This window comes from Podarcis cretensis, assembly GCF_951804945.1.
Source record: "Podarcis cretensis genome assembly, chromosome: 9".
NCBI classification, from domain to species: domain Eukaryota; kingdom Metazoa; phylum Chordata; class Lepidosauria; order Squamata; family Lacertidae; genus Podarcis; species Podarcis cretensis.
The window spans coordinates 79,382,555-79,410,060 of NC_137178.1; the positions used below are offsets into that span (position 1 = coordinate 79,382,555).

The 27,506-nt window shown below is 42.1% G+C and overlaps 1 protein-coding gene across 7 annotated transcripts in view; it reads right to left on the reverse strand.

The window, feature by feature from the left end:
• SCAPER (S-phase cyclin A associated protein in the ER) overlaps positions 1-27,506 on the reverse strand; it is a 209,785-nt gene that overhangs the window by 86,763 nt on the left and 95,516 nt on the right. For all 7 annotated transcript variants that reach the window (XM_079991504.1, XM_079991500.1, XM_079991499.1 and 4 more), the window contains 2 exons: positions 24,240-24,305; positions 15,744-15,855 (listed from right to left, as the gene is read on the reverse strand). In XM_079991504.1, the coding sequence (XP_079847630.1) occupies positions 15,744-15,855; positions 24,240-24,305 (178 nt within the window). The remainder of the gene's footprint in view (positions 1-15,743; positions 15,856-24,239; positions 24,306-27,506) is intronic.

Consider the following 27,506-nt stretch of genomic DNA (forward strand, 5'->3'; position numbering starts at 1 on the left):
CTCTTCCTTCCCATTTTATCTTCATAACAACCCTGTGAAGTAAATTAGGCTGAGGAAGTATGGCTCTCTCACCAAGGTCACCTGATGAGTTTCATGGTTGAGCAGGAATTTCAACCCTGGTCTCTCAAGTAATATAGAAATATAGGGCTATTCTAAGTTCTTTACAAAGTTCCGCTCTTCATCTAGCATAGAAAAAAGGGAAGGTAAAGGACCCCTGGATGGTTAAGTCCAGTCAAAGGCGACTATGGGGTGCAGTACTCATTTTGCTTTCAGGCTGCAGGAGCTGGCGTTTGTCCGCAGACAGCTTTCCGGGTCATGCGGCCAACATGGCTAAACCGATACGGAAAGCTACAAATTCCCTCTCCCTCATTTAAGCAATAAAGCTTCTGACATTTCTTTCAGAAAGGAGTTTGATTACCATGCAAGCTATTTCAGTAGAAATTGCAACCTCCTTTAGATCCGAGTAACAGTTCCTTAGTGTAACAGTGACTGGAAAGAAAGTTTAACATGGAGTCATCTGGCCTGTGGGACGTTTGCTAAGGCAGGTAGAAGCTATTGGCAAGGCGAGTTTAGCCTGGGTGTGAAAACCCTACCCAGTCCTTACTTAATACAGTAGGCAGTAGGAGGTGCTGTGATCATACTGGGGATAAATGTGTTCAAAGTCTATTTTACTGGTTTAGGGTATATGGGAATCCTTTGAATCTGTGACTACAAAGTTACTATTTGAATAGGGATGGGGCTTTTATTTGTGTGTGGGGGGTTGTTTTAAATTATTTTACTTTGAGAACTAGTAGTTTTAACTTGTATTTGTATTTTTAGCTTACTTTTTTATATTAGTTATTTTCTTTTAAGGGGGGAGGACAGGGCTGACTGGGAGTGGGAGCCAGCCAACAGAATGGCTAGGGCAGGATGCACCAGGGGTGGGTGGGTGTGTTTCAGTGAGCACAGTAAGGCACATACTAAACACAGGTTTCCCTGCTAGAACTGCAAGACGTACACCACTACTGACCTAAAAGCACAAGAAAGGTTGGCTCCAATATGCTCAAAATCCTATAAATAAGAAACAGAAGTTTTGGGAAGGGGTTGAATAATAGTGAGACTGGAGAAGCCACTAGAAGTTGCAATTTCAGTTGAATTTGGGGGAACCACCTGAAGCATCAGTTGTGTTGAGCTATTTCAATTGCTTTTGTTTGATTTGCTCATTTCAAACAGTTGAAAGTCTGTAAATTTTGATAATAAACCTGATTTGCAATGGGGCATAGCTGTCAACATTTTCCTTTTCTTGCAAGGAATCCTATTCGGAATGAGGGAATTTCCCTTTAAAAAAGGGAAACGTTGACAGCTATGCAATGTGGGCTGAATAATTTCAATTGCAACTCTCTCTATATTCCTATGGTGTGACGGCTCTGGGATTATTCTTGGCAGGGGTCCGAGACTAGCAGCATCCCCATCACCACAGGCACACAAGACGAATTATTCAGTTTCTGTGCCAAGAAAAAACTTAAATTCTCTGCAAAAAACAAATGACGTAAACTGGTGTATATTCAGAGATGCTTATTTTTTAAAAAAATAGAGAAAGGTCAATTGGCAAACTTTTTTGCTGAAATTATTTGAATCTTGGCAGAATTTGCAATTCATTCCTACTGCCCACTCTCCAGAGTGTTATTTTTTATTCATTCAAAGCATTTATACCTTTCCCTTTAGCCAGAAAGGCTCTCAAAGTGGCTTAGAAGCAATGAAAGCAGCAACCCCCCCCCCAAAAAAAATCAGGCTTACATTCTAAAAATACCTGACATGAAAGGGGAAAGGGAGGGGGAGGGGGAGGGGAGGAAAGAGAGGAAGCAAACTCAGGCACCCAATTATCAATATTAATTACTGATTTCTTAACATGAATTACAGTGGTACCTCGGGTTACATACGTTTCAGGTTACATACGCTTCAGGTTACAGACTCTGCTAACCCAGAAATAGTACCTTGGGTTAAGAACTTTGCTTCAGGATGAGAACAGAAATCGTGCTGTGGTGGCACGGCGGCAGCAGGAGGCCCCAATAGCTAAAGTGGTGCTTCAGGTTAAGAACAGTTTCAGGTTAAGTACGGGCCTCCGGAACGAATTAAGTACTTAACCTGAGGTACCACTGTACTACAAATGACACAGGAGCCATTTCATCAGTGAAAGAAATGGGACACTAAGGCCTCTCCAGCTGTTCTCCCTAAAAACTTCTCTCTTCCAGCTGGTCATCACAAGAATGGAAAACATAGTGCAATCAGAGGAATTTGAGCAGGTAAAGGTAAAGGGACCACTGACCGCTAAGTCCAGTCGTGGACGACTCTGGGGTTGCGGCGCTCATCTCGCTTTATTGGTTGATGGAGCCGGCGTACAGCTTCCGGGTCATGTGGGCAGCAGGACTAAGCCGCTTCTGGCGAACCAGAGCAGCGCACGGAAACGCCGTTTACCTTTCCGCCGGAGCGGTACCTATTTATCTACTTGCACTTTGACATGCTTTGGAACTGCTAGGTTGGCAGGAGCAGGGACTGAGCAACGGGAGCTCACCCCGTCGCGGGGATTCGAACCGCCGACCTTCTGATCGGGAAGTCCTAGGCTCTGTGGTTTAACTCACAGCGCCACCCACGTCCCTGTTTGTCTCCTGTACTGTTTGCCTATTTTTCAAATGCAAGCCTGCTTAATAACGTGGGCCTTACTTGTGAATAGATACGTAAGGGATTAATCTTCACTGAAGTTGCTGGAACTTGTTTTTTCAGTAAAAGTATGCCTAGGAATAGATTAAAAAGTTTACTTTTTATTCATACGTTACACTGAATACTGAGCATACACTAGAAGACTCCCATTTTCAGCTGTTGTGATTTCAAGCCCAGTCAAAGACAGCACCATATTCCTGCCAGCACTGTTCCCTCTAGTGGCCACGTTGAGGCATCTGTACCCCCCCCTCTCTCTCTCTGTGTGTGTGTTTAAAGGAAAAAAACAAACAGCAGGACATTTATGCACCAATACAGTTTTACAACAGAGCTTCCTGGAGAAAAAGAGTTTCAACCTCCCCATAAATAAAAACCAAATTGGTGCTCAGATTAGGCAAGATCTATGATGCTACAAAATGCATGCTGGGCCAGTTTTCTGGGTCTTCTGATGTGGGGTGTGGGGGCTGTACAATGGAAGCTACTGGTTGACACAAGTAAGGCCACATTCCCGCCCCCCAAACACAGGCACTGAGTTGCACCCAACATTTTTTGGGGGGGTGACGTCATGCATGCAGTGTACGTGACACCCCATGCATTGCGCGTTGCATGCATGACCTTCGCCTGTCAGGCTGACGCTGCACAGTCTGGGGCGGCATCCCTTCAGGCCTCCTGGCCCCATCCTTGTGGACATGGGGGGTGCTGTAGAGGTTTCTGCCCCATGGAGATGGTGTACCTGCCCTGAACTGTTGCAGAAGAGGAAGATTCTTCCTCCCAATAAACGTGGAAGGAGGAGAGGAAATAAGAAGTGACAACACAAACCCATGAAATATTTGTGCAAAAAAACTCAGGAAAAAGTGGTGTCCCCAAAGCAGCGTGAATGAATATTGGTGGCCCTCCAGATGCTAGGGATCATTAGGAAAGGAACTGAATATAAAACTGTCAATATCATCATGCCATTTTACAATTCTATGGTGCAACCACATTTGGACGACTGTGCAGTTTTGGTAGAGTTGGAAAAGGTTCAGAAAAGGGCAACCAAAATGTTCAAGCAGATCAAGTGACTCCTTTATGAAGAAAGCTTTTTATAGTTTAGAGAAGTGGCAAGTAGGAGGTGAGATGATAGAAGTTTATAAAATTAAGCATGTCATGGAGAGAGGGGGCAGACAGGCTTTTTTCCCTCTTTAGAACTTGGGAAATCCAATGAAGCTGAATGTTGGAAAGACAGATAAAAATACGTCTTCAAACAGCATACAGTTGACCTATGGAACTCACCCCCACAGGAGACAGTGATGGCCACCAACTTGGGAGGTTTAAAAAGAGGACTGGACAAATTCATCTATCCAGATGACTTATCAATGTCTACTAGCCCTGATGGCTGTGCTCTGGCTCCATAGTCCAAGGCAGCAATGCTTCTGAATGGCAGTTGCTGGAGGCAACAGGAAGAGAGAGGCTTTTGTGTTTGAATCCTGCTTGCAGGTTTCCAGCAGGTATCTGCTTGGTCCCTGGGAGAACAGGATGCCGGGTGAGATGAGAAAGGGGCCTTATGTTCTTGCCTCAGAGGTCTTTCCCCACCCAACTACTGGAGATCCCTCAAGTGGAGATGCTGCTGCTCCCAAAAGGCACCTCATCGCCTGGTGTAACTGCAAAGAGAAGGGGTAGTTCCAAAGCCTTCCACCCTTGTGCATCTTTTGGACCTCCATCCTGTACTCAGTTTTGAAACTGTTGCTAGCAGATGTTAATTTTTTATGTGTATATCGGGGTGGAAACTTCTGGACTCCCAACTGTTTGATGAAAAACTCCCATAATTCCTCCCCTCTGGGCATGCTTGCTTGGGCGCATAGGACTAGAAGTCCAAAAACATCTGAAGTGCCGCTGGTTCCCCATCCTTGATTTAAAGAACTTATAAACCATCTACCATTCACTGCAGTGTACCAAAAAATAAAAGAGAGAAATAAATAAAAACAAAACACAATGTTTAAAAATCACAATCCATTAAAAAAATGCTAATTTCATCTGTAAAACCAACAGAAAGAATGCTATCCCTTTTCACACTTAGTATAAAAAAGAAAATACATCTCTAAAGAAATTGCAGGAACTCCTAAGAGTTCCAGATACTATAAAAATCTACTGATATGGTGATTTTGCTTCAACTCTTAGATGTATATTTTTAAAAGAAACTTTCAGTGTATCCCCCTTTGCCTCGAAGCTTCAGATGGGACAGCCATGGCAGCAATGAGCCACTTGCTACGGTCCTGACAATGTGCAGATTCTAGAGTAAATAACCAAGCCGGACTCTGCACCGCTGAGGCCAACCATTCCCGACTGTCTCTCCACTGTGATAAACACTGTCTGCCCACAGTCCCTTGTATTTGAAAGTTACGACAAACATTGGACTGAAATGTAAATATCTGACATCATGACTGGTGAAGCAATGGACGGCAAATTTATCTAAAAAACAGAATGAAACCCCAAAATGTTGTTTGACGCCTTGTTTTCTTTAAAAAAGCCAACCTTAGTGGTCACTAAGGGAGCACTCGGAGGAGGTCAGGAGTGTTGTGCTTTGTTCTTAAAAAAATACACACAGCAAGTGAAGTTGCTGAATGATATAGACTAAAGACATTTTAAAGTTAAAGAAGCGAGGACTCCTACAGCAATGCTGAAGTCAAGATATGGTATTAAACTGGCATCATGTTTCTCTGCCAAATGAGAAATGCCCTGGAAGTGGGAAAGGAGAAAACAAAACTTTCCACTTTTGATCCATGCTGCTTTCATATGGGTTCAGCCGTAAATTGTACCATCTTGTTTTTGCACCCATCTTCTTAAGAAAAGACATATTCACTGGAAAACTCCATATAAAATATTATTTCAATGTATTTTCTCTTAAAATATGCATTGAGTGAATGTGTTCTCCCTCAAATATTGCACCTTTAAACATACTTTGATATTTATTTCTGTTTTTGGACTGAGAAAGGGGGTTGATATGTCTGGGAAAAGCGAAAGCCAGAGAATAAACAAGTTCCAATCTGCAAATCAGCTGAGGAGGCTCAGATCAGGTCAGTTTGCATTAAATTTTGCAACAAGCAAATCCAACAAGCAGCCCCAGGTGGAAGAGGTAAGGACTCTAAACTATTTTTGCAGGGATCGAGAACTGTTGGACTCCAACTCCCATCATCCCTAACCCCCAGGCCATGCTGGCTGGGGCTGATGGGAGCTGAAGTCCAACAGGGTCAAGAGAGCCAAAGGTTCCTCATTCCTGGTCTACAGACAACAGTAGACACATACAAACCTGTCTTTTTATTAAGAGGATACTCAAAGCAGCTAACAAAACTAAAACCAAACAATTGAAAAAGCCATGTCATCAAAGCCTAGCACATCAACACATTAAGCATAAGACAGCAGACAACTGAAAACTCTCAATCAGTAAGAGGGACAAGAAATCCAGAAAGAGCGACACTGAAGGCCAAAATATTTCCTAAATATAAGACTTTGCTTGGCCGCAAAAGGACAAGAAAGAGGTGAGTGAGTCTCTTCAGGAAGAAAGCTCCACTGTTGGGTGCAGCCACTGAGAAGGCTCTCTCTCATGTCCCAGCCAAACAGGTACAACTGGGAGGAGGACTTCTTTGAAAGATCTCAAAACCTGGACAGCTCATACAGAGGAAGACAGCCCCAATATTTCCATGTTTTTTAAATCAAGGGGTGCAGCATGTCGCCAAAACAAGTTCTCTGCTTTTCAGGATTTGAATGCAGGCCTTACAGGCAGAAGTGCAGCATCCTGTCGTGTGGGAAGAATGTTTCATTCATAAAGGCCATTTTTCACATTATGCAGAAACACAAACCAGGTTGTACTCCAGTCTCAGGCCCATAGCCAGAAATGTTACAGTCGGGGGGATTAGGGGAGGGGAATCATCGTGGCAGAGCCAGAACATAAATAAGAGTGGTCTCATTTGTTTTAAGCTATTTTTAAGTCACTTTAATACTGCTTGTGCATTATCTCTTATAACTCCACAAGTAAAAGGGCCACAAGTTTGAAAGACTTTTAGTAAGTGCGAAGGAGCAACTGTGGTGAACTCTGTTCTCCCTTTGGGCAATGCTTCATCCAGGCCCAACCATTAGCAACATTAAATCAATGTAAGCAGTTCCCCCATGGTGACAGCTTGTGTTGTTTCCACCCCTCCTTCCTCCTGACGGCATGGTATTAGGGTCTCTTTCTTTCTTTCTTTTTATGTTCCCCTGGGAAATTCAATTAACAGTGTCAAGTCTCCTCCTCTCAGTCAATGAGTGACACTATCAAGATCTTTTTCACCACCCCTGACAAGCAAGATGTGTCCACTGATTTCTTGACTTGCAAGTTAACAAGAGAATTACTGCCCACTTCTATAAATGACTATATATGATCTGTGTCATAAACAGCGTGACAGCTGCCAAAATCAATCTTTCATGACCCTATTGATTAGGACACTCAGAAATAATGAGACTTCACTAGTGGCAGAATAATGCTTGGGTGGGGAAAGGAGGGAGGAATGTATCTGTTCCTTACAAATGCCGTCGTATTCATCTTTCCTTTGCCCTTTTCTCACTGTACAATCTACGAGCAACGGAACAAGATTATAAAGGCAGCAATCAATGTTTCCCCTCTCTTTCATGATGAATGTGACTTTTTCAAAATCAGGAGAGTATAAGAATCATACAGTTGGAAGGGACCCCAAGTCATCTAGTTTAACCCCCTGAAATGAAGGAATCTCAACTAAAGCATCCATAATAGATGGCCATCCAACATCTGCTTAAAAACCTCCAAGGAAGGACAGTTCATCACCTTCCCAGAGAGATCATCCCACTGTCAAACAGCTCTTGCTGTCAGACAGGTTTTCCTGATGTTCACTCAGAATCTCCTTTCTTGTAACTTGATGCCATTGGTCCAAGTCCTAGCTTCTGGAGCAGAAGAAAACCACCTTGCTCCATCTTTCATGTGACAGCCTTTGAGATATTTGAAGATGGCCATCATATCTTGTCTCAGTCTTGTTTTCCAGGCTAAACACACCCAGCTCCTTCAACCGTTCCTCATAAGGCTTGGTTTCCAGACCCTTGATGATCTTGGTTGCCCTCCTTTGTACAAGTCCCAGCTTGTCAACATCCTTCTTAAATTGTGGTGTCCAGAACTGGACACAGTATTCTAGGTGTGGTCTGACCAAGGCAGAAGATAGTGGTGTAAGTCCGTGTAGAAAACACTTGACTAAATGGATAAATGGTCTGACTCAGTATAAGTCAGCTTCTTCTCATATTTCTATGCTGACAGAATGCCTCAGCAGGGCTTTATGCTAGGAACACATGGCAGTCCAATAAGAGGTGATCAGCAGTTCAACCAATGCCTCTGCAGCTGCAGTTTGTGAAATGGCAGGCTGTGCAATGTATAGTATCTTAAGGCTTATGCGCAAGCACTTGGTGATGTGTCTGCTCCCCACTCTGAACTTTAACCAGGCTCCTGGGGAGGGAGCTGAACCATGAAAAACAACAATCTTAGCGGCTCACATTAAACTTTTTAACAAGGATCCTCTGGAAGGACAAGGTTAGAACAGTGATTTATCAGAGGTAGGGATCAGAAAACACAGGCTATTCTGGCAAGCAGGGAAAGATAGAGCCAATGAGATCTCAAATTAACATGGGAGCAATCATGCTAACAACTATTGGTACCTCTTCAGTTTTTCAAGCACTTCCAATGCAACAAGGTTGCTTAAATTCTGCCCAAGAGCAGTGCTATTATGATTTTCCTACTCATATTGAAATTGTTGTTTAGTCGTTTAGTTGTGTCTGACTCTTCGTAACCCCATGGACCTCCCACAGTTTGGTCAAACTCATGTTGGTAGCTTCGAGAACACTGTCCAACCATCTCGTCCTCTGTCGTCCCCTTCTCCTTGTACCCTCCATCTTTCCCAACATCAGGGTCTTTTCCAGGGAGTCTTCTCTTCTCATGAGGTGGCCAAAGTATTAGAGCCTCAGCTTCAGGATCTGTCCTTCCAGTGAGCTCTCAGGGCAGATTTCCTTAAGAATGGAGAGGTTTGATCTTCTTGTAATCCATGGGACTCTCAAGAGTCTCCTCTAGCACCATAATTCAAAAGAATCAATTCTTCGGTGATCAGCTTTCTTTATGGTCCAGCTCTCACTTCCATACATCACAACTGGGAAAACTATGGCTTTAACTATATGGACCTTTGTCGGCAAGGTGATGTCTCTGCTTTTTAAGATGCTGTCTAGGTTTGTCATTGCTTTTCTCCCAAGAAGCAGGCGTCTTTTAATTTCGTGACTGCTGTCACCATCTGCAGTGATCGTGGAGCCCAAGAAAGTAAAATCTCTCACTGCCTTCATTTCTTCCCCTTCTATTTGCCAGAAGGTGATAGGACCATATTGAAATACTCCCTCTCAATGAGGCCAAACTTAGATTCACAAAATGTTTAGGGGTATGCGTAGAAAAAAAGCACTGCCCAGGAGTATGCGATAGCAACATGCACACTGGTACAATTCTTTTCACAAAAGTCAACTAAAATTCTCAGAAACTTAAAGCTCTTGGTAGCCTGCTGATTATGTAATGTTGAAGGAAGATGGATGTCATTTGGGGGGAACTGCATTTATATTACTGACAGTTTATTTCCTTTCTTGTTACACTAAAGTGGTCGGTTTTGGCAGTGTCACTAAATGCAAGAAAAATATCATTTTCACAAAATGTGAAGAACATCGTAACTTTATTCATAAGGAGAGGAAGTTCAGCCATCCATCACTAGTGTATCCTTAAACTGTGTCGATTGTTAAGGGAATTTGCAATACCAAGGAATACTAAAAGCGTCCTTTCTGTCTTTAGAAAACAGGCCAGAGTAGGCATTCTAACTTGCCAGATTATTCAATCCTGCTTATATCACATTTCGGTGAGCACTACTGCCCAAGCAGCAACTATGAACTAGCTATCCATCAGTATATTTTTTTTTAAGAAGGCAATTTATTTTGGCTTTGATTTTTTAGCCATGGGACCAGCAACTGTCAAGCAATTGATAAAGGTAAAGGTAAAGGACCCCTGGACGGTTCAATCCAGTCAAAGGTGACTATGGGGCTGTGGCGCTCATCTCGCTTTCAGGCCGAGGGATCCGGCATTTGTCCTCAGACAGCTTTCCAGGTCAGGTGGGCAGCAGGACTAAACCACTTCTGGCACAAAGGAACACCGTGATGGAAGCCAGAGCGCACGGAAACACCGTTTACCTACCCACCACAGCAGTACCTATTTATCTACTTGCACTGGTGTGTTTTGGAACTGCTAGGTTGGCAGGAGCCGTGACAGAGCAATGGGAGCTCACCCCGTCGCAGGGATTTGAACTGCTGACCTTCTGATTGACAAGCCCAAGAGGCTCAGTGGTTTAGACCACAGCGCCACCAGTGTCCCACCAATTGATAAGAGCTGTTTGACAGTGGAACCGTCTCCCTTGGGAGGTTGTGGACTCTCCTTCCTTGGAGGTTTTCCAGCGAAGATTGGATGGTCACCTGTCACGGATGCTTTAGCCTGCAGTGCAGGGGGTTGGACTAGATGGCCCTTGGCATCCCTTCCAACTCTACATTTCTATCATTCTATGAATTCATAAGTATTAATTAATTAACTGCCTAATGCAGGGCAGTCTCTAGGCGACTTACAATCAAATTAAAAGAATAAAAATTCCATCATGCTCTCAACTGAAGAGGAAAGTCTCAGCCTGATGCTGAGAAGAGGCTAGTGTTGGCACAGCAGAGCATGCCACAGCCGAAGAGGCCCACTCCCTTGTTGCCATTTCTTCTTTGCACAGCCCAGGCACACACCATGCTGCATCCAATGTGCTCCCTATTATGTTCACACTGAGCCTGCCATGGCTTCACGAACCAACAGCAGCCAGAAACATCTTGCCTCTCTGTTGTTTCTGCTCCTAGGGAGTAAAAGAAGCCCCCTCAGCCACCAGGTCACCCACTTTCAGGCTACCAGTGGAGAGAGGCTTGTTCCTGCCTGGGGTGTAGAGGAAGACAGCAGATGAGAGAAGACAGTGGGCACTGGAAGAAACTTTGGTGAGAGGAAGGGCTAATTCATGTTAACATTTAAATTACTTGTTCTGAGCCAACTTGGAGACTGGAATGCTAGAAAAGCAACTCAAATAACCAACACACGACTTAAATAACTAACCACAAAGATGTCACCAGATTAAATCAGAATGATCACTTGTAGCAGCTGGTGCCAAGAACACATGAAACAGATTGGAAATAAAAAGAGGTGCTTACCCATATTCTGAACCACCCACGTCTAGCTATGAGTGGAAGTGGAGAATCACTTGTAAATGGAAATTAAATTATAGTGAAAGAAATGATGGTGTAAGTAACCTGAATATTTGGATGCCATTCCTCATGTGGACTCACTCTGTTCGACAAGTGGGATCCTGCTCCAGGTGCTCCCACCAACCAAAGCCCAGCACAACTCTGCCAGGAGCAGGGCCTTCTCAATGCCCTCCCCAAGGGGCCTTGGGAGGCCAGGAGACCCGCCCAACCTCATCACAAACGTGCGCCCCCACAAGCTATGGCCTCCAGTTGTTGGATTCCCAACTCTCATCTGCTCCAACCAACACTGCCAACTGTCAGGAATGAGAAGACACCTGGCAGGCAACGGCTTCCCTACACCTTCAGGTGCCTGGAGGGGGACGGGTGTTGTTTTGGGGGTGTTATTTGTTTTGCACTGCAGCATCACTATTTTCTCTGCTTCTTTCTGCTGTCAAAGTGTGGGTTTATGTTTCATTTTTCACTTATTTTGTTATTGCTAATTTGTTAAATTGGGTATAATCTATAAATGTTTTGAGTATATTTATAGAGAAATGTCGGGTCTAATTTTTCAAAATAAATAAGACAAATAAAGTTTCACAGTGCTATCTTGTGTATACACACACCTATATAAACAGAACCACTTCTGTGCCACTCTTTTTTTCTTCTTAAAAAATAAATAAATTACTGCGTGTACTACCTACAAAACAGTCTCTGTAGTAAAACGACTCGTGAAGAATTTGTGAGGAAAATTCAATAACGTTTGTTTAGGTTACTGTATTACGCCACAATTAGCAATGGTATGATTACAGACAGCATCAGAAATACAACCCGCACTGCTTACAAATCTGCCACCGAAGAGAGATACCTCCTTGCGATAAGGGGAAAATACTTGTTTGATTAAACTGCAGGCTTGTTTTTAAAAAACATTTTAAGTTCATGTGTACAATAGTTTCTGAGAAGAGTTAGACCTATTATGCTGTTAGCTGATGGATATCAATGCGAGCAACAAGAATCTATGTTTTCCTGTTAAAATATATACACACCCTTGGCTCAAATGGACCAATTAAGAACAGATATTCGTAATACTGTACATATGTTCATTTTTTCCTTATCCGCCCTGAGGCCTAAAGAACAGTTTGCCATCTGTGCAAGATTTAAATAACTTATAGCGAAATGGTGTCCCATTATGGGGGCAGATCTACTGCAATAAACCTTTTGAGTTAAGGAAGTGTTACAAACTGTTCGCCTTTTTTTTCAAATATCCTCCATCATTTATTGATGACATTTGTGTGCCACCTTCATAACATGATGTTTGTATGGAAGCTTTGAATAAGTAAGTGAAAAAATTAATGAAATTCAAATAAAACCATTAATAACAAGAATATAAAACCCCCAACTTGCTGCATTCCTAGAATTAAAACGAATTCTAAAACAGAGGCGCAATCTATTTAAAAGGCCTGGGTGACTAGAAACATCTTCACCAGGTGCTGAAATGACCAGAAACACGGTGTCAGGTGTGCCTTTGGGGAACACTATTCCGTAACTTGAAAAGGCTGCCTCATTTCATTCTGCTGGGAATACGGAGCAGGGCCTCCTAGGACATTAATGTTTGAGGATGGGAGAAAGCAGTCTTTCAGGTAAGCTTGGTCTTATTCAAGGAAACTGAATCTTTTAACTGTTTATGTAATTAATAAATTTAAATCCTTCTCTTTGAGGCCCCTCACAAATGCATATCCTTTCCCTCTCAATCCCTCTTTCCCTTTTAGGTCATGTCTTTTAGCCTGAGAGAAGGCTTGCATGTCTGTGCCTGCCTCTCTCTTTCTCTGTGTGTGTTATTATCATCACCTCTTGGGCAGCCTTTATTTGGCAGCCTTCTGTAACCAGGAAGGACATGTCTAAGCTTGCTCTAAGCTCAGGCTGCAGGCTCAAAACTATATTTCTGTATTTTGTACCCAAGAGTATTCTACCTGTGTTCTCCTTGCTGCTGAATGTGATAGTGCATAAATCGGACCTTTGGATTTTGTAAGCAAACCCTTTTTTAAAAACCTACTTAAGAGTGGTCTGTTCATTGAGAGGGGGGAAGAAAAGGAGAAACGCTGCAAGCAAACTAATCGGGATATATACAAAGGTCTATCAGCCTATTACTCCCATGTTATATTGCTCCTTGACTTTGTGACCATTTTAAACTCTGCTTGGGGCTCACTCCCGCTGGAGAGTGTGTTAAGCACCATGCTTTGAATCTAGACACCCAGCCAATTCTTTTAATTAAAAGTAAAGGACCCCTGGGTGGTTAAGTCCAGTCAAAGGAGACTATGGGGTGTGGGTAATTACCCACACGTGGGTCATGTATCTTATTTCCCCCCATAAAAAGCCCTCTCTCCTGTCACTACCCACCTAATCTCAGATTGGAAGGGGGCTTTGGAAGGGTAGGTGGGCTCCAAAGATTATTGTAATGGTCGGGCAGGCTTATGGAAGAGGTAAGGTAAGAGGGAATTTGAACCTGGGTCCTCCCCAATTCAAGTCCAAACTCTAACCAGGGGTAGCCAAAGAGGGGCTCTGTATTCCTGACCATTCGCCCAAATGGTATTAATGAGTACAAATGGAACTTGTTAGCCTTCATTCCACAACAAATTAAAAACCCCATTCAGATCAGCTTTTCACATGTTGAGAAGTGAACACACATCTTTAGTCAAGAGTCAATATGACGTAATGGTTAGAGCAGGTGTAGCCAATGTAGTTCCATCCGGAGGTTGTTAAGACTACTGTCAGACACAGTCAGCATGATCAATGGTCAGGGATGATGGGAGTTGGAGTACAAACAACTGGAGGGCCACATGCCAGTCACTCCCTGCTGTAGTCTAACCCGGAAGTTACCAAGGCATGAATAACTGTGTAGTAGACCCCAGGGTACATTTTCTCACATGTACATCTCCTATGTTGAATGCACAAATTGCACTCTCCTAGGAGAATGGTTCAGTTGTGCTATGCTACATGAGTGCTGACATGTAGAATAGACATTGCACAGTACAGATCTCCCATTTTCAAGCAGATACTTCTACAACCCATATTTATTTTTCTTCCATTGCTTGTGGTATTTGGATTTCAATGAACCCAAACCAAAGCAGGCTTTGCCAGAATCTGATATTGCACCGCATTACACTCGGCGACATGGGTCAGGGAATATTTTGCCTTCTCACTTCCACCAGCTTATAAACTTTGGCAGATATGAACTTACTTAGTAACGTCTATGTGACATGCTGCCAGCTTTAAGCAGCAGTCTGGCTGTATTCTTAAAAACAGGATTGGTATTTTTTTGTGGGGGGATCCATGTCAACTCCATCCATTTAAATTCTGTTTACTTGTAGTAATGGCACACACATGTCTGAAAAGCTGCTGATAAGCCGCACAAAGCTTATGTTACTCTGTTGCGATTCAAAGCCTGAAGTTAAATTCATCTTTAACCAATAACCAGAGAAATGGTTTTACATGAGACTGAATCGAGATGCAGTGATTTTCCATTTTGTTTGGTTAAAGCATTAAGGATTTTCACAATGTTAGATGAAATAGGAGAAACACGCACTTTGGGAACAGTAAATTACTTGTAGGAAAAACACTGTAGGAAATGCCTTCTCCCGTTTGGCTCCTTCTCTGTGCTCCAGAACTAGGATCTGTAAGCAAGGCCTGGCTCTATATTCCATCATGCTGTATGGCAGCGAAAGCGAAGCTGTGGTCCTCCAGATGCTGCTGAACTCCAACTAGCATGGCCAATGGCCAGACATGATGGGAGTTTTAATTAACACATCTGGAGGGCAACAGGTCCTCATCCTTGCTGTAAGGTATGAGGACAAGGAGAAGAGCTGTGAGAATACAACTGACGTGGCGGCTGCAAAAAAAAGCTTACCTGCTCCCAGTGCTATTTTTCTAGAAGAAGATTAATGCCTCCCTTTTCTTATAGTGGCAATGGCACCCACCTGAGAGGTGCTGGAACTGAGTTCTGGCTGAAAAAAGCCCCACCTGTTCCATATGCATACAAGAGAAGCAAACATAAGATGCCCAATTTGTTGTGAACTGTATTCTTCTTCTCGTTTCAGAACAATAAATATATATGCATATGCACTGTGCTCTGATGCTGTAGTAGATTTCTGAGGTTTAATGTTGGAGATTTAGTGATATTTAATGAATGATTGGTTTCTATTTTTTCTATATTTATGATAAAAATATTTGAAAAGAACATTTAAAAACAATTAAATCAACTCAAAAGGATGCAGCAGCTCAGGATGGCATTTTCAACTAGTTTTTCTGTTTTTGATATATTGATAGTGCAACTTTCACCTAATAGCTGTACAATATAACACATAATCATAAAACCTCTCATTTACACCTCTTGGGGTTGCAACCAACTACATTTTATTCAGAGTGGACCCACTGAAATTAATGGGAGTAAGTTAGTAAATGGCCATTCATTTCAGTGAGTTTTGTCCAAGTAAAACTAGTTGGATGTAACAACACTTTTAAAAGCCACATGAACAAAACATACTGGGACTTGAATAAACATGCATGGAATTGCATGGTCAGTCAATATCATAAATGCCACAGATTAATTAATACACATACACACATATCTATACCAACACAAACGTGTGCATGAAAGAGGGAGAGTGCGCTCCTGCGTGTCTAAGTAACCAAATGATGGGTCTGCAGAGGAATGGTGAGTTGAGCAACAAGAGTTATGATACCTCTTTTTCCAGGATACGTGAAATCTCTCCCAATATCCTATCCAGAGCTGAGACTTTGTTGCTGTCTTGAATTTGAAGTTGCTTTAGTAGGTCTTTTACTAATCGCTGCAGCCTTCCATGCAAATGGAGAGAAGAAAGATAAAGATCAGAATTGGGAAAACGGCATTCCTGTAATATATCACTGAGACTTGATTAATCATAGCATGCTAAAGAGAGAAACATTGTGAGCCTAGGCACTCCTACTCACAAGTAAGCTCCACCAAGTTCAATGGAACCCCCCCCCCCGGTAAGTGTGTAAGTAACTGCCATCCAAATGTGTGTTTATATTGCAGTGGCAACCAATGCCGGAGAAATGCTCCAAGGCACAGGGTTGGGTTTCTGTTAGCGGATTGCCTTCTGGGAGTCGGAAGCCTCTCTCACTATCCAACCTCTCCTCTAGCACTTTTACGAGGGTTGGGCGGGGGATATCACAACTGGAGAGAGAACTATTGGAATGTAATGTAAAAGTGCTGTCTAAAATGTATAAAATATTATTGGAATGGGAGACAAAAGGATGAGCAAGTAAAATCCTGTATAGAAACTTATTTATGTATGCTATTACAGCGGCAAGAATGTTACTCGCCCCAAAATGGAAAGAAGCAGAAGTCCCAGCAAAGGAAGAATGGTTACAAAAACTTACGGAATATGCAGAAATGGCAAAACTTAGTGGAAGAATAAGAAATCAAGATAACAAACTTAATAAAAGAATGGAAATGGTTTATTGAATATTTACAGATAAATTGTAAACAGATAAGAACACTGACAGGATTACTGTAATAACCTGCAGTTTCTAAGGGTATATATTTTAAGTAGATGAATAAATGAGCAAATTATGTTAATTTGGATATGCAGAAGATATTAAAAATAAATTAAAGGAAAGAGAGGGAAGGAAGTCAAGTTTTGAAATATTAAAATGATTTGGGGAAGTTTTTAATGTGTGATGTTTTATTCTGTTTTTAATCTGTGGGCAGCCACCCAGAAAGGCTGGGGAAACCCAGCCATATGGGCAGGGTATAAATTATTATTATTATTATTATTATTATTATTATTATTATTATTATTATTATTATAAAATGATTGTAAAACTAGTGAAATGTATAAATCTGAAAAGCATAATTTTTTTAAAAAAAGGATACAAAATGGACACTTATCAGTTATTAGACTGACCAGGAGCTAGATAAAGTCAAGAAGAAGAAGAGTTTGGATTTCATATCCCGCTTTATCACTACCCGAAGGAGTCTCAAAGCGGCTAACATTCTCCTTTTCCCATCCTCCCCCACAACAAACACTCTGTGAGGTGAGTGGGGCTGAGAGACTTCAGAGAAGTGGGACTGGCCCAAGGTCACCCAGCAGCTGCATGTGGAGGAGCGGGGAAGCGAACCCAGTTCACCAGATTATGAGTCCACCGCTCTTAACCACTACACCACACTGGCTCTCAAGAAGGGTCAAGAAGGGAGAGGGCTTCCAGTGGGTGCAGTGCATGCTGAGCTTGCAAAAGGCGCCAGGATTTTTCCCGGCTGGGAAAACTGCTGACAGCCAGAGAATCTCAAACTGTGGTCGCCCCACGAGTCAGGGGTATCTATACTTGCACCACACTCAGCTGATTTTTTTCTGAGGCCATTTTGACAAGACCCTTCACTAAAAACTACTGGGCTGTGTCCAGCTAAGCTGCATTCAGAGCAGACCCATTGAAATGAATGGACCTAAGCCAGATCCATCTATTTCAATGGGACAACTCTTGAGTACAGCTTCGTTGGCTACATTAAGTTTCCCGTTTTTCCTGTACCTTAAATAGAAACACAGTCCCCTCTTCTCCTTGTGGGTGACCTATGTGCCTGCTCAGTCTGCTATCCAAGTGCTAAAAGCTGACGGGTAACATCAAGGCTCATCTGCCCTTCCTTCCTTCCTTCCTTCCTTCCTTCCTTCCTTCCTTCCTTCCTTCCTTTTCCTTCTGATTCTTTAAACAGCCCCTGGACTGGTGAGCCTGCAAATAAGAGGCTCCTTAAAAAGAGGACTGTCATCTATAAAGTCGTACATGTGCCTAGGTTGTATCTCCCCCCACGTGCCACTCCCAGATGTTTGCCTGGCCCTGTCACTCCTATTTTCTGTTCTGCTGTCAAACCTTTCTATTCTGGAGGGGCTTTGGGTTGGGGGGGTAGTTGTGTATTAAGTCCTGGCTAGCTGATTTCTCCTCACTACTGCGGATTCTGCTGTGATTATAATTGTGCTGACAGCAGCTGTTTATTTTGTATTTTTAACTCTTTCTTTTTCAGATGTTTAGTGAGCATAATAATAATTTGTAACATCTCCTTATCAACATTTTAACGTATTTTGAGGTTTTGATGGTAAAGCAGCATATAAAACCTGTCCAATAAAAAAATATATATATCAGAAGAAATCTCCATCTAAACTGATATATTTAAAAGGTCTCTCAAAGTGGACCTAGTAAAAATGGCCTCAATTCAGGAAACAGTTATGAGTGTGTTCTATTGACACCAAATTACTTGCTACTCATATGTTTACTTGGAATAAAATCAGTGTGTTTGTGATTACAGCCAGTGGTTTTTTTTCTGGGGGGCATGCATACCCCTAAACATTTTGTGAATCTTTGTAGAACTTTTGTCCATTTACTATATTTATTTTTCCCGATTTGAACTATAAAATAGTGATTTTCTTGAGTCAATGAGAGCACCCTTAAACAATTAATTAATTAATTAATTAATTATAAAAAAGCACTGATTACAGCCATTGTCATGATTACCTTAAACTGGCCTTTTAAAGCCAGATCATTTTTTAAAAGACCGTAGATCCCTGTTATTAGTTTCCTTTTAATCAGCCAGGTACAGGATTGGGGGCTGTCACTCAACTAATGTGTGTTCTGGCTTGACAGATACATTTGAAAATAGTCCTCCCCCCAAAAAAACAAACAAACCCCAGATATAGTCTTAATGGTGCTGCATTCCTTCTGTTTTTCCAGCTATAGTTAAGTCAAAGGGGAGCCTTACAATATTTCCATAATTCTTCAAAGCCCTGTCTACTGAGACTTGCATTTCCGCACCCCTAAAGGATTTTTCTCTCTCATTTCCCCTCATATTGCAGAATATAAAGTTACCTTCTCTTAGATAACTCTGATTGTTACAAAATTGCTTAACTTCTTGGAGAACTATGGACTGAGCAGTCTGTAGACTCAAGGAAAGTAGTCATATTCCTTTCTTTTTAAATGCTCATCTAGCCTCCCTATCAATATTGTGGGAACTACCTGAGGATCTGTCAAACTTAAGACTATGCTGGATTGTGTAGGAAGTTCATTCTTAAATCAGTCTCTATCAAAAAAATTAGGAGGGGGATTTAATTGTGGTTTACTAGGAGGGGACACTCCCGGCACTGCTGCATTTCAGCTCCTCTTATCCCTGATGATTGGCCATGCTGGCTGGGGCTCAGGTTGCTCTGTCGTTCAACAGGTTTTGTACAAAAGACTGCTTCTATCCCAAGGCCTCTCACCCCTGGTAAGTGGAGAGCTCTCCTTTAAAAAAAAAAAAAGTCTAGAGAAGCATCAAGAACTAGCTTTTGGTGGTCTGTTTTGTGGGAAAGTCGGAGGAAGCAAGGGGAGCTATTTTAAATTTATTTCACAAAATTTATACACTGCTTTATTTCACAAAATTTATACACTGCTTTATTTCACAAAATTTATACACTGCTTGATTATAAAGGTAAAAAAGGTAAAGGACCCCTGACAGTTAAGTCCAGTCGCAAACGACTCTGGGGTTGCGGCGCTCATCTCGTTTCACTGGCCGAGTCCACAGTTGTTTGGGGTCATGTGGCCAGCATGACTAAGCCACTTCTGGCGAAACCAGAGCAGCGCACGGAAACTCCGTTTACCTTCCCACTGGAGTGGTACCTATTTATCTACTTGCACTTTGGGCGTGCTTTTGAACTGCTAGCTGGGCAGGAGCTGGGACTCAGCAACGGGGATTCGAACCACCAACCTTCTGATCGGCAAGCCCTAGGCTCAGTGGTTTACACCACAGCGCCACCTGCGTCTCTGCAAAGCAGATTAACAGTGTATGGGTGGGGATAAAACCTCCACCCATCTTGTATCAGTGGTTTGTGGTGCTAGTTTTGTCCCACAAATGCTTGGCAAAAGTTCCCATGGTGGCCTAATTGGTAGGGTCCCTAGAGGTTCTTGAGCTTCTGCTCTTGCAAGAGACTGTACATGCTCTTCTACCCCAGCTTGAACAATGAGGGGACCATGTTAGAAACAGGCTCAATTTTCTTAAACTATTCTTTAGCACAAGGTGCCTGAGTGGAAAATGCCTTATGCCTGGGGAAAGGGATTCACAGCTGAACCCTACTCAGAGCAGACCCATTAACTTAATGAACCTAAAATAGTCAAGATCATTAACTTCCACGGCTCAACTCAGAGGAGGATTAGCACTGGATACGGCCCCCTGCCTCATTGCCTCTGCATATTCTAGTTGCCCTTTCTGACTCCCTAAACCCCTCCCCCTCTACTTATCCCAGTATTTGGATCGTAAGCCTTCAGGCAAAACTAGCTTTTTAATAGCCCACCATCCCATGCAGCCCTTCATTTATTTTAAGCACTATAATAGCAGCAGCAACAATCCACACAAGAGTATTTACATTTGGAATTGATTGAAATATTACCTTTATCAGCACCAAAATCATTTTGTACATTCTACACTGTGATTATAGATTCAAACTTTTTTAGCTTCTTACTTCTACTATAGATTTTGTCAAAATTCCCCCTCCCCATTCCAAAGTAACTTTCTGCATGTCTTTTTCTCATTCACAGGAAGTCAGAGAGTTTCTCAAAATAGAGAGTGAAAACCATCACTCCTTTTAATAGCCAATTAAGGTGGTCAGTGCAAGAAGGGCTGGCTTGGGGGGGGAGACTGTCTCCTCAGCCACCTCCTTCCACACACGCACCCATGCGCGCTCCTCGTCTCTCCAATGACAATGGATAGATCACTGCCTGTTTTTTTATATATACTGGGTAGTAGATGGCAGCCTATTTGAAGTTGGGCATGCCTGGCCTAGAGCATCAATGAAACATGGGGGTGGGGAGCGGAATGCCCTGTGAAAGGCATCTTTCGTCTTTTAAACAACTCCACTAGGAAAAATGAAAGACAGTGATTTCAGTTTTTCTAATTGCACATATGCATTGTGAATCTCGGGGGTTGTTACTGGGGGAGGTTCTTGCTTCCCCCCCTCTTTGTCTTATTGGCTGTAATTTCTCTTTTTTATTATAGATTTCAATAAACATATTTTCAAAAAGAAGAATGGAGAACATGCCATGTAATGGTTTCCAGTTGTACCAAATCAATTCACAAACCTTTCACGGGAAAGGAAGAGGAAAAATTATGCTCACAATTTATCTGATTCCCATTTGTTACAAACAATCAACACAATAAAAAGATTAGCTATTGAGAGTCATGATATTAGCAAACAGCTACCCAAAATAGTAAAAACACCCGACAGACCCACTATTTTTGTTAGATGAAATGGATTAAAAGAAAATACCCAATTTCCTGAAATGATCTTACTAGGAAACTCAGATGTCTCACAGCTGGAACTGAGAAGGAAGCTTCTGAACAATAACGGGCAAGAAAACAGCAAGCTCCAGCTGTCTCACACAAGACCAATGAAATCTTCTGATGGAACCAATTTTATTAATCAAGAACAGTTACCTTTTTATCTTTTTCTGTTTGTTTCTCAAACAATTAATTGATTCTATATTTACTGCTAGCTGCTAGGATGGTTATTTTAAGAAAACAGAAATATTTAAAGGTGGGTTAAATAAAGATTAAAAGTATAATCTAATGTGTATCCATTGCTATTGCTGAAAAACGAACTCAGAAATTAAGGTATAGTAGAGGGCAAAATAAAAATAAAAATACTAACATTATTTTATGTATTAACAACAACAACTTGTATACTGTCCTTCATCTGAAGATCCCACGGCGGTTCACAAAAGAAAAATACAATAAATAAATAAAACAAAAACAACCCAAAAACCACTCTCTCACAAACACATTAAAAAACCCACAAAATCAGCCAAATGCCTGGTTGAAGGGAAACATTTTTGCCTACAGCCTAAAGATATGTAATAAAGGTGCCAGGTGAGCCTCCCTGGGGAGGGCATTCCGCAAACAGGGAGCCACCACAGAAAAGTCCCCCTTTGGACCTCTGATAGAGGAGGCACATGAAGGTGGGCCTCAGAGGATGATGGCAGGAATCTTCAAACATCTCCAATGAAACAGTAACTCTTCAGCCTCAAGGGAAAATATCCTAAGACCTTGAGGATTACATTCTGGCTCTGTCAAATAGATAGATCGATAGATATGTTATTACCCTCCAATATCAATAATACATCCATTCAAAAGCAGACAGGATGCTGCAAGTATACTGTATACTTTTTGGAGGTTCTTGAAATAAGGGTGGAAGACACACAACACACAGGTGCAGAGGTGGTAGAAAACAGAACTCCACAGACACTGCAACCGTAGTACAAAATTCAGATTTTACTTCTTCCTCTTCCTCAACATTCTGCGCTTTCCCACTAATGTATTTAAAAAGACTGCATGGGAGAAAGGCTTGTTCCTCCATTTGTATATACTGGCAAAACTCCAGAGAACTTAAGTCAAGCTAGAGAGATTTATACTAGGGTAGGTTTGCCAGTAGAAGGAAATTGTGAAATACTGTTAAAACTCTATTAAAAAGTTCTCTCTGTGCTTAGCTTTAAATTATAGTATAAACTACATTCAGGCCATTGATAAATAAAATTGTCCTATCCCCTCACTTCTTCCTTCAATACACCAAATTGGCTTCATGATAAAAAAGTGGGTGCTTTAAGCTCTACCTGGCCATAGGAAATACACAGTGGGGGGCGGGGAGGGCCAGGAGTAGGTTTTCAAGCCCCTGTCTTGCAGTGGGTTGGACTATGTGTACAGATATTCCCCCACATCCACACTTCTCTGTGAAGCCTTTGGCACAACTTCCTAGAGGCAGGGAACCTCAGGCTCTGGGCCTAACAAGGCGTTCCGGGACTCTCTATCTGGCCCTTGGGACAATACCTAGGTCCCACCCAGGGAGGCCTTTCTTCAGGGCTGCTCCGAGTCCTTCATGACTGATCTCCCCTGGCTGCAATGTGTTCTTGACTGCAACAATGCCTCTTGCTGGCCTGAATAGAGGGTAGAGGCGTGTGAGTGTGCAGGCATGTGACCACCTCTGATTTTTGCATCCAAAATGTTGCCTACTGAACAAATGAAAGAGTCACATCCATTGTTCTGTTCCATTTTTTGCCCCTGGCTTCAGCCACGTGGAAGGCTGCCCAGAGGGGAATGAAGCCCTCAGGCTGACAAAACAAGGCAAGGATGGGGGACCTTTCAGTAAGGCCTAAGTCCATGTAACTGAAATAACCAGAGATTTATCCCTTGCCTCCTCTTCTTAAGCTACACCCACAGTCTGTTTTCTGTCACTCCTTCTTTGCAAAGCACCACATATGTGGATCCTCTGTATGGTATATTTAAGACTAACCACAAAATGGCTTTTTATCTGTAGGAATTAGCATTTCCCCCTCTTTAGACATGCATTTATGCAGCTTAGCTTTCAAACTATGCCCACAGAATATCTGACCGGTGAATGCTTTAACAGGCCAACAAATGACTCTCTTTATGAGCATGGATCAAGTGAGATCAAAGATGCTGTGCATTGTCCTTTATACTATTCACACAAGGGATAGATTTATTTATTCATTTCATTAATTTTTAGAAGGTCATTCAGAGGGTTTCAAAATTAGATGGCTGCTGACCTATGTGGGCCAGTTACCGTATATACTCGAGTATAAGCCAACCCGAATATAAGCCGAGGCACCTAATTTTAGCACAAAAAAACTGGGAAAATTTATTGACTCAAGTATAAGCCAGTTCACCACACCACAAACCTGGTGGTGGTGGCAGCGGCGGAGGAAGAACAAGCAGCCCAAAAGGACCAGCAGAGAGAAAGGGCTCCTTTTGGGCCGCTCATCCCTCTGCCGCCACCTCACTCAAGTATAAGCCGAGGGGGGCTTTCTCAGCATAAAAAATGTGCTGAAAAAGTCGGCTTATACTCGAGTATATACGGTAGTTATCTATAAGGTAGCTTTATATGCACCAGCAGTAAAAGAGTTACAGACTTTTTTTTTCAAAATCCAAAACAGTGCCGACTGCAAAATAGATTTTTTAATTTAAATGATTTTGGGAACTTTACAATTTTACAATGTGCAGTTCTGATAATTCAACTTACTCCTAATGGTTTGCTTTTTGTGATTTAATGGGTGACAAGAACGAAAAATGGCTGACCATATTACATGCATTGAACATCACATCTTCATCTTCCAGTAACACAATTTTATCTGAGTGCTACATATCAAATTTAAAACAAGGTCTAAATGCTTACTTTGCTTTGTAAGGGGAGTCACAAGAGCCGTTTTTTGCTTCCATTATACTTTCATATTCCTTTGCCCTAAGGAGGAAAACATTTTAAAATATTAGTTATAACTCACACAAGGCACCTCGTAGACTTCCTTACAATTTTACTCCTCCCTTTCTTTCATAGCAATGACAGAATAGAAGTTCGGAAGACGGTTCGGAAGCTTCAGCTGGTGCAGAATTCAGTGGCCAGGTTGCTCACTGGATGGAGCAAGATGGTTTGAGCATATTGCACCGATCCTGCCCTGACTGCACTGGCTGCCAATTAGTTTATGGGCCCAATTCAAAGCAGTGGTTTTGACCTATAAAGCCTTAAATGGCTCAGGACCACAATACCTCAGGAACCGCCTCTTTCCATATGAACCTACCCAGACCCTGAGATCATCTTCTGAGGCTCTTCTTCATGTGCCTCCTCCTTGAGAGGCCAGGAGGGTGGCAACACAAGGACGGACCTTCTCTGCAGTGGCTCCCCATCTGCAGAATGCTCTCCCCAGGGAAATTCACCCGGAGCCTCCATTATACAGTGGTACCTCTGGTTATATACTTAATTCGTTCTGGAGGTCTGTTCTTAACCTGAAACTGTTCTTAACCTGAAGCACCACTTTAGCTAATGGGGCGTCCCACTGCCGCCGTGCTGCTGAAGCACGATTTCTGTTCTCATCCTGAAGCAAAGTTCTTAACCCGAGGTACTATTTCTGGGTTAGCGAAGTCTGTAACCTGAAGCGTATGTAAACCGAGTTACCACTGTACACCTTTAGGCGCCAGGCAAAAACGTTTGATTGACATCCTATGCCCTTTTAAAATGTGGTTTTTTGGGGGAGGCGGTTGTTGTTTTTATTTTGATTACCATAGATTCCAGTGTATTAGGTGACTGGGCGCATCAGACGACCCCCCCAAATTAGCAGCTGTAATTTGGGAATTTGTTTTATAAGCCCAGTCGCCTAATACACTGGGCAGCTCCGTGCCGGGAGAAAGCCGCCCGGTGCGGAGCTGAGCCTGCCGCTCACTGCTGATGCTTCCAAAGCAGCAACGGGGGGCGGGGGGGGGCTCTACGCCACCCATACCTGGCGTATAAGGCGACCCCCAACTTTTTAACCTCTTTTCCGGGGTTAAAAAGTCGCCATATACGCCGGAATCTACGGTATATATTTTGTGATTTTATATTTCTGTTTTGTTCTATGAACCACCCTGAGAACTCCAGGTATAGGGTGGTATATAAATTCAATTAACAACAACTACTACTACTACTACTACTACTACTACTACTACTCCTACTCCTCTAATAGAAATTAGCAGGCATCCTGGAAAACTAGACTAATTGTAAGACCATTTCCCCCATCAACAGCATTTCCTGATACTTGGAGAAGACACTGCTCCTGTTTTAGTAACTGTCTGATGAAACAATTGAAGCATCTATAATTATCATAAGCATTAACTACAAGAGAGGAAAACACACTTCTAGCATTAAAAAGGTATGTCTTCCGATTGATAACAGAATTATTAATTGGTTGACAGTGTTTTAATCACTTGGGTTTCATTAATGTTTTGTGGCAGAATAACAGGGTTAGCAATTGATGCAATTACATGAGCCCCCACCCGTCCCCTGCCCACAGGAAAGCCCTGTATGAATGGCTGTTTCACTTAAGAGAAATGTAAGCAGGAGTCAGCAGTACAAACCTGTTCAGACAATTAAAAGTATTCAGGTTTATGTTGGCAAAATGCCAACATGCTGGAGACAGAGGCAAACGCTCCTTTTGACACAGCTTAACTCTGCTCAATCTGGCTTGGGACAAGATGTGATTCACCAGCCCAGCCAACGACTCAAACAAAGCCTTGGCAAAATTAAATTCAGAAGATACTTTGATGATTTAGAAATGTTTAAATTCTCAGCTCCTGCAAACAAAACCCAGAGGTGAAACAAATAAGCTAAAAGGTAGTAGCATTTCATTGGGAAAAAGTACACCAAAAAAGCTAAAAAAGAAAAGCAGAAAAGCAAACAAACCAGCAATTGCATGTGTTATAGTCACGAAAGCAAGTTTTGTAGAACCCTTAGTTGCAAACATGACCCTATTTACTAGCAACCGTTTCCAATTCTGTGGAATTATTTTTGGTATGGGCTGCTGCTCCCTGTGTTGCTGATCACTGACTGTATCTCTCTGGTCAGGGTTCACATTTTTTTTATCTATAGTGTTCACTATTGCTTTTAATACTTTTGTCATTACCTACTTATAAGAAAAGTGGGGCATACATTTTTGCAATAAATAAGCAAACAAAGGAATTATTGCAACACTTAACTGTGACTGAAATGAATTTGCATTTACTTAGTTTTCTCCTGGTTACATTATTATTTTGCCCTTCCTCCAAGGAGCTCAGGAAAGCTTATGTGTTTTTCCCATTTTTACCCTCACAAGAAGCATTTGATTGAAAGTGAGGCTGAGAGAGAGAATGGACTTAAGGATGCCCAATCAGGCATGGATTTAAACCCAGGTCTCTTCCTCTCCAATACTAACCACTATATCAGAGTGGTTTTCTGCCCAGAATGGAAACTGGGGAAAGGATGCAGCAGTCCTGTAGCTCACTCACAATTACTTAACTTTGGTAAGCAAGTTATGTCTGTACTGCCTTATGTTTGGCTGATTTTGTGGCTTTTAAATGTGTTTAAATGTGTTTGTGTTTTATGCTTTTTGTATTTTTCTGTTGTGAACTACCCTGGGATCTTCAGATGATGATATATTAATAAGAAGAAGAAGTAATCAATGTAAACAGAGCCCAAACTGCAACATTTTCAAATTAAATTACACATCCAATGCAGCAGTTGCATTAATAAAGTTAGATATTACTTTCTATCAATACCACGGGACGACCATCCGTCAGGGATGCTTGAGCTGAGATTCCTGCATTGCCGGGGGTTGGCTACATGACCCCACGGGGTCCCTTTCATCTCTGCAATTCTATGATTCTAAATCCAACTAAGTCATACTCACAATGGAGGTAAGTTACTTATGCATTGTTTAGAATGTGTTGATGCTGAGCATCACTAATGTTGGATAGCCACCAGGGAGATCTTGACAAAACACATCTGGTCTAAGGCTATGGCTTTAAAATACATAAATTCATAGTCATCAGTGCCCATTAAAGATATCCCCCTTTGATGTTGTGAAGGAGGAAAAAATCATGTAATTGCACTTATTATTTACTCTCTCTTTCTAGTCATCTCCCAAACCTGTGAGATTCT